General features: G+C 39.4%; 1 protein-coding gene across 2 annotated transcripts; it reads right to left on the bottom strand.

Moving 5' to 3' along the window:
- Window positions 1-4,553: 4,553 nt before the first annotated feature.
- LOC107845659 (V-type proton ATPase subunit c1) lies at window positions 4,554-7,657 on the bottom strand. 2 transcript variants are annotated; one of them, XR_001666931.2, is made up of 4 exons: window positions 7,373-7,516; window positions 6,327-6,612; window positions 5,442-5,563; window positions 4,875-5,017 (listed from the first exon to the last, which is right to left on the bottom strand). XR_001666931.2 is itself a non-coding variant. In XM_016690089.2 (3 exons), the coding sequence occupies exons 1-3, from the start codon at window positions 7,446-7,448 to the stop codon at window positions 4,885-4,887; spliced, it is 495 nt and encodes a 164-aa protein (XP_016545575.2). In that variant the 5' UTR covers window positions 7,449-7,657; the 3' UTR covers window positions 4,554-4,884. The 2 variants fall into 2 exon arrangements, 1 of the variants encoding a protein (XP_016545575.2); XM_016690089.2 differs by lacking the exon at window positions 5,442-5,563 and having other exon boundaries at window positions 4,554-5,017; window positions 7,373-7,657.
- Between the last annotated feature and the right edge of the window lie 529 nt (window positions 7,658-8,186).

Here is an 8,186-nt window from a genome sequence, read left to right as displayed (position 1 = left end):
AGAAACCTTAAGTTTAATCATCACCAACATGCATAAGGATGGCATCACTCTTTAGATGTCCTTTGACATACAAGGTAACATCAAAGACCTTATCTTTGTTAATAATCGAACAATCATTTCTTTTGTTATGCAATGCAACTTTAATTTTTTCATCTGTTTTAGTTGTCTTATTTTGAGAATTTTAGAAAACCGTTTGGGACTAAGCAGATTTACTACGCACAGAAGGGAACCCAGGATTTGAAGTCTGAGGGTGCATCAGTATTGTCAAAGGCATGCATAAGTTCTGACTAAAGACTCAAATTTGTATTGGTCGCTTGCCTCGTTTAATGTGCAGTTTTGGTTCTAATTTATAAGACATACTTTCCTTTGTCAATGAGGCTTTTCTGGAGATTCCAACACTAAACAATTGATATTTCACTTCATAAAAATAAAAATAATTTTTGTGTTCATATATTTGTCATTCATGCTTATATTATTAGTCTTGAACTAGACATATGTTTATATATTGTTTCTCCTTCATGCCTTTTTTTGTTAAATCTCACGCTTTATTTGTAATTTGTGCTTAAATATAATGGACCTTGAAGCTTTTTTTGCCCTTTTTTTCTTTTGCTAAGGCGATGGGAATTGTCTTTAAAACTAGAATTTGGTTGAGGAGAATAATATCTATCCATTTCAATTCACAAGAATCAATAACAAATTCCTATAAAATAAAAAATTCATCAAGAATATAAGTAAAAATAATTATTTATTTATTTTTAATCAAATCCCATGAACTTAAATAGAAGCAAGAAAAAAAAAATTTACACACTAACTTTCAAGCAACAAGTAAATATTAAAAGCAATTAACATTACCCAAACTTGAATCAAAAAATAAAAAAAAAATGAAAGAAAGAGATGTGTACCTATTAGCATCAAGTAGCGTCCAGCAGTATATATTAATTAAGGAGGGGTGGGGTGAGATGAGGTGGCTGCCTAGCTGGTGGCATTTAAATATATAAAGAAGTAAAATGAAAAAATCGAGAGTGTCCATCAAGAATCAAACACATGACGTCAGGCCAGAAGGGCATCAGCATTTGAGTTCCAAACCAGTGCACCCACACAAGTATTATTATTGAAGGTGCACAATTAAATATATTAACACTTTTATAGGGACCCTTCAGGGTAAGTCCATAAAGCTTGTGAAGATTCTTAGGAAGAGGAGGATCAACATTGTGTGTGTTCAAGGGACCAAGTGGGTAGGGTCTAAGGCTAGGGATGTGGATGGTTACAAGCTGTGGTACGCTGGGAGCGAGAGGCGTAGGAATGGAGTTGGCATCTTAGTAGATGAAGAGCTTAGAGGTCAGGTAGTAGAGATGAAGAGGATCAATGATAGGTTGATGACTATTAAGTTGGTCATTCGGGGGTTTACCCTGAACGTGTGTAGTGCTTATGCGCCGCAAGTGGGATCGGAGTTGGAGGAGAAGATACGGTTTTGGGAGGCTTTGGAGGAGGTGGTGAGAGGCGTGCCTAGTTCGGAGAAGATTGTTGTAGCAGGGGATTTTAACGGGCACATCGGGGCGTTACCGGGAGGCTTTGGTGATGTGCATGGTGGTTTTGGTTTTAGGGAGAGAAATGAAGAGGGGGCTACCCTATTGGAGTTTGCGAGGGTCTTTGGGCTGGTGGTGGTGAACTCGGGCTTCCCAAAGAAGGACGAGCACCTGATCACCTTTCGAAGCGCGATAGTCAGGACCCAGATTGACTTTTTGTTACTTAGGAAAGGAGATAGAACGCTGTGTAAGGATTGTAAAGTCATCCCGAGTGAAAATCTTTCGACCCAGCATAGGCTCTTGGTTATGAATTTGGGTATAAAGAAGAATAGAAAGAGGAGGAGTAAGGAGGGTAGACCTAGAATTAAGTGGGGCGGCCTGACGCCAGTGAATGCGTGGGAGATAGGGAAGAGGTTGGCGGGAATGGGAGTGTGGGAGTGTAGGGGGGACGTGGATAGTATGTGGGACAGGGCGGCAAGGTGCATCAGGGAGAATGCAAGTGAGGTGTTGGGTGTTTCTAGGGGCCGGGTCGGGCACCATTGGGGGGATTGGTGGTGGAATGAAGAGGTGGAAAAGAAAGTGGGGACCAAGAAAGGGGCGTATGCTAAGTTGGTGGAGAGTAAGGACGAAGAGGAGAAGCGGGTAAACAGGAAAGAGTACAAGCTAGAGAGGAAGGAGGCTAAGTCAGCAGTCACGGCAGCTAAGACGGCCGCTTTTGAGAGCTTGTATGTAGGGTTACAGGGGAAAGGAGGGGAGAAAAAGTTGTTTAGACCCGCTAAGGCTAGGGAGAGGAAGGGTCGTGACCTCGATCAGGTGAGGTGCATTAAGGGGGAGGACGGTAGAGTGTTGGTGGAGGACGGCCACATTAAGAATAGATGGCAGTCGTACTTTCATAGGCTTTTGAATGACGAAAGGGATAGAGCTATTGTGTTAGGGGAACTGGAGCACTCAGAGGAGGCTGTTCGCAGGATGCGAAGGGATAGGGCGACGGGGCCGGATGAGATACCGGTGGAGTTTTGGAAGTTCGTTGGAGAGGCTGGTGTAAGGTGGTTGACTGGATTGTTTAATGAAATCTTCAGGACGGCAAAGATGCTCGAGGCTTGGAGGTGGAGTATCATGATCCATCTCTATAAGAATAAGGGGGACATTCAGAGTTGCAATAACTATAGGGGGATTAAGTTGTTGAGTCACTCTATGAAGATCTGGGAGAGAGTGGTCGAGGTGAGGCTGAGACGGATAACATCTATTTCGAAAAACCAGTTCGGATTTATGCCCGGCCGCTCGACGACGGAAGCAATCCACCTGGTACGGAGGTTGGTGGAACAGTATAGGGAAAGGAAGAAGGATCTGCACATGGTGTTTATCGACCTGGAGAAGGCTTACGACAAAGTCCCTAGGGAGGTGCTTTGGAGATGCTTGGAGGTGAGTGGAGTACCGCTGGCATATATCAGAGCAATTAAGGATATGTATGATGGAGCGAAAACCCAGGTAAGGACGGCGAGAGGAGACTCAGAGCATTTCACTGTCCTGACAGGATTGCACCAGGGATCTACTCTTAGTCCCTTTTTGTTTGCGTTGGTGATGGATGTGTTGACGCGGCGTATTCAAGGGGAGGTGCCGTGGTGTATGCTTTTTGCAGACGATGTAGTTCTGATAGATGAGACTCGAAGGGGTGTGAATGACAAATTAGAGGTGTGGAGGCAAACTCTTGAGTCTAAAGGGTTCAGGGTGAGCAGAAGCAAGACAGAGTATGTGGAATGCAAGTTTAATGACGTGAGGCGGGAGAATGAGGTAGTAGTGAAGGTGGAAGCACAGGAGGTATGTAAGAGGGATAATTTCAAGTATCTTGGGTCCATGATCCAGAGTAACGGTGAGATTGACGAGGATGTCTCGCACCGTATTGGGGCGGGATGGATGAAGTGGAAGCTCGCGTCGGGGGTGCTGTGTGATAAGAAGGTGCCGCCTAAGCTTAAAGGCAAATTCTATAGGGTGGTAGTCCGTCCGGCCTTGTTGTATGAAGCGGAGTGTTGGCCAGTTAAGAACTCCCACATCCAAAAAATGAAGGTGGCAGAAATGCGGATGTTGCGCTGGATGTGTGGGCTGACTAGAGGGGATAGAGTTCGGAATGAGACTATCCGGGAGAAGGTTGGTGTGACTTTAGTGGAGTGCAAGATGCGGAAAGCCCGATTGAGATAGTTCGGACACGTGAAGAGGAGGGGCATGGATGCCCCGGTCCGTAAGTGTAAGAGGCTAGCGTTGGATGGTTTTAGGCGGGATAGGGGTAGATCGAAGAAGTACTGGGGTGAGGTGATTAGGCGGGACATGGAGCAATTACAGCTCACCGAGGACATGACCCTAGATAGGAAGGTCTGGAGGACACGAATTAGGGCAGAGGACTAGGGCCAGTTTGGGTCGCTAGTGTAGGGAATTACTTGGTGAGGGTTTTATTCCTGTTATGATTCCGTGTTCCGTGTTCCATGTTTTATTACGAATCTGTGTGCTTTCCTCTGTTTTATATTACTTATGGGTGCCGTATTTATATTATGTAATCTGCTTCTGTGTTTTACTATGTGTTTGTGTGGTATCTCGTGCCTTGAGTCGGGGGTCTATCGGAAAGAGCCTTTCTACTTCTTTAGAGGTAGAGGTATGGACTGCGTACATCTTACCCCCAGCCCCCACTAGGTGGGAATACACTGGGTTTGTTGTTGTAGACTGAATTGAGTTACTGGTCAAATATCGGTCTTCTATCCTAACAGACCAACTGAAGAATAATATATTTAGAGGCAAAGAAAGCAAATTAATAGCAACAGATTGGAGATGGTCCACCTTATACTCCGAAAAATCTGACTCGAGGACAAAACCAAATATAGTTAAGGAAGTTCTCTCTTAAGTTTTACTAGTAGCCAGACCAAAAAAGACTGCCTTGATCAATTTGTCCAGCTCAAAATTACTTTAGATAATCCAGAATGTCAACTTAAAATATGAGCACCACAGAAATAACTTTGTTGATCAAAGAAATACTCAAACTCAACCACATAACCGCACAGTAAATATGATATACTAAATGAAAAGATCAGACATGCACGAATCTTAGAAAAGAAATAGTCCTCGGACTGTTCACAAATAATGAGTACAAAACACACAATAAATACTGACCAAATTGCATAGCTCTTTAAGCTATTATTAAGTAGAAAAAATTGGACTCCTACTTCTACAAACAGGACAGCACCAATGGATTAAAGTGGCAGTTGTGGCGTCATGAATAACAATACCCGTAATAGATACTTTTCAACTTTAGGCTTTTGCAGCCTTGGTCTTCTAAAAGTCTCACATACAGTGCGGTAGGAATGGGGTTAACTCACTCAGCTCTAGACTGCCCAGCTCGAGAAGACAAGATAATGCCAACAATAAGCCCATAAAGAGCTAAGGCTTCAGCAAAAATGAGAATGAGGATCATCCCAACAAAAAGCTTGGGTTGTTGTGCATTAGCCCTAGAAAATGATTGGTGTTCAGTACGCAGATAGGAATCATTTATAAAGCTACAATCAACTTGACAAGAGAAATACAAATAAGACATCCCAACCAATGTGAATAGAATGGATAAATCCTAAGCTGCAAAAAGTAATATCTAGCCTGCAACAGTCATTAGATTGATTGTTTGGTCCTTATATGTCATCCATAGTTTTAGCAAAGTCCATATATACTCGACAATAAAAGGCAGGGAATTTAAACAGTTTTACTGGGTGATCTCCAGAAGTCATTGTATGCTTTTTTTCTAATATGTAATAGATGTTACCATAAGTTAGGAACAATAACTAAGCATAAAGAATAGGCGAGTGCTAACAGATATTGAGAGAAGGAATCATAGGGAAGAGCAATGGATGAAAGGGGCCCATTCTGTTAAATACACCATACCATATTTCAACTACATTGACTGCAGAACATGCGCCTTCGTCTTAAGCAGTTTGCTCTGCAAGTCAACACCTCAGACCACCTCCAAAGAAATGCAAAGTTTATCCTCCCAAGTATTTTTTTCCCTTAAAGGCAGTGTGATCAAAAGTGAAAAAGATAAGAAAATGATAGCTTTCTTATTCAAAATTATCATTTGATATAGATTATCAGTACAGTGTGATTCAATTTAGTTGTTACGGTATACAGAAGGGGATCAGGCAATTAAGATGGTGAACTGAACAACTAAATTGAACCTTAACTAAATGACCAAGCAATCATGTTCTCTATTTGACCCTTTTTATTTTAGTAACCTCCAAAAGTTACCTACAGATGTTAACTAAATGACCAAGCAATTATGTACTCTAATTGACCCTTTTTATTTTATTAACCTCCAAAAGTTACCTACAGATGTTAGACTGCAATTTTCACAACCATAACCTTGTGAAGACATATACCAAGGCATCTTTATCGAGATGCCACACACTACGTTCTACTAGATCCACTCTCGGTCGAACTCTAGATCGACTGCTAAAAAATTCTTATTTTCTTTTTTTATAAAAGGTTCGACAACTGAAAGTTTGTCCCATCCATGACATCAAAAGAATCTTTTTTTTCTTTTTTTTTTGTAAAAAAGGTTGGATAACTAAAAATCCTCTCCATGATACCAAAAGATGATCAATGCAAAGACCATCTATCAATTTGTTCTAATAGAATAGCATTAAAAATCAACGTGGAGGAGCTCTTCATATAAGATCTTTCACATTCTAACTATTCAATTCAAATTCAACAGGCACTAGCACACAAAGAAGAAAAGGACAAAAAACCAAGAAAAAAAGGGGAAATCAATACCTAACACCAGCATCTCCAACAATACCAATAGCCATTCCAGCAGAAAGGCCAGCAAGACCACAAGCAAGTCCAGATGAGAGATGAGCATAGCCATCAAATAGGTAATACGACTTTGTTTTGGGGTTAATCCCGGTACTGATGATCACAGCAATAATCAAGCCATAAATACCTAATACACCAGCCATAACCACTGGCACAATTGATTTCATCACCAACTCCGGTCTCATCACTCCCATTGACGCCACTCCAACACCACTCTTCGCTGTTCCATAAGCTGCCCCCATACCTACAAATCATCCAAATAAAATAGATTCGTGATCTGTTGCAAATAAGCATAAGATATGCTGGTGTGAATCCCCATAAGATGTGTTTGTATCTCCAGTAAAGGTGGATCCACCATTTAACGCTTATAGATGCAAAATCTCATTGTCTTAAGTAGTCATAACGGGAAAAGGTTTAATAAAATAATCAAATTTTTCAATACTATTCAGCTACACATATAATTCAAGACAAAAATTGAATTACTAGCAATAAATAAGCATACTTAGCATTAGCATAAAGAATAAATATGATCAGGTGCTGATCGAGAATTAATTTCAGGCCGGTGGATGCAAATAACCAGCAGCTTTGCTAACATTCTTCAAACAATTCCAACTAAAATAGTTCACCCGAAGACGAAATTCAATCTAGCGGAGGCAGAGTACCACTGCAATTACTGACGAAATTAACGTTACTTGATTTTCAAAAAAATATATATAAAAAAAAAAATCAAACTACGAATATCATTCGATTCGAAAAATTAGATTTGTGATCAATCGCAAATAAACATAAGATGTGCTCGTATGTCCACTGCAAAGGCGGATCCAAAATTTAAAGCTTATAGATACAAAATCGCATTGCCTTAGGTGGTCACTACGGGTAAAGGTTTAATAAAATGATGTAATTTTTCGTTACTGTTCATCTAAGGGTCTGTTTGGACATGCAAAATGAAATCATGATGTAAAGTTGATCGAGGCAGATCTGGGGATAGCGTTGGAGAAACTTACAAGAGAAGACAAGGGCAGCAGCGGCGCCAAGGAAGCCGAAGAAGGGAGCAGTTTCATCTCCGGAAAAGGTCGACATTGTCTTTACTATTTGGATCTGACAATTTTGAGTTTTGGAGTTGAATGGAGAGATCTCTTTCTCCTCCCTCTAGTATCGATTGGTGTTGAAGCAAATGGAATAATTGATGATTTCACATGTTATAATGGGTTTGGGCTTTCGACGTCATTTTGGTTATGCACAATTTCCCATCTATTCACCATCGGTATAGTCTAATAGTGGGTTCTGAACTCCAAATTTTATTTCTTCTTTTTTATTTATTTTTATTTTTTTCTTTTCTTTTTTTCTTGTTTTAATTTCTTTTTTTCCTTATTTTAATTAATTTGTCTCGCCTTTTTTTTAAAAAAAAATCTTCTTCATTTTTTTTGGTCAAATATTACTATTTATTTTTCATTTTTTTCCTTTTCTAATTCATTTGTTAACCTTTGTCAAATATTTCTTTCCTTATTTGAATGATATTATTATTTCAAAGATAAGAATATTAATTAAAAAAAATAATATGAAGTAAAAATTATTTTTTAAAAAATTAAATAGAAAAGATATAATAACATTAGCAATAAGAGGAAAAAGTTATATTTCTACAATTTTGAATAAATACATAACGAATAGAGTTTCATTACATATTGATTAATGAACTAGTCAATATCAAATACGAAAGGGAAACCATTAAATTATTCAATTATTCTCTAATTTTTTTTGTTTTAATCTTTTCTAATTTTTTTTATTTTTTTCAAACTTTATTTTTATTTTTTCTTCTCA

The sequence above is a fragment of the Capsicum annuum genome, chromosome 10 (assembly GCF_002878395.1).
Source record: "Capsicum annuum cultivar UCD-10X-F1 chromosome 10, UCD10Xv1.1, whole genome shotgun sequence".
Classification (NCBI taxonomy): Eukaryota; Viridiplantae; Streptophyta; class Magnoliopsida; order Solanales; family Solanaceae; genus Capsicum; species Capsicum annuum.
The sequence above is the reverse complement of the archived record's forward strand: the minus strand, read 5'-3'. Positions and strand labels throughout refer to the sequence as shown.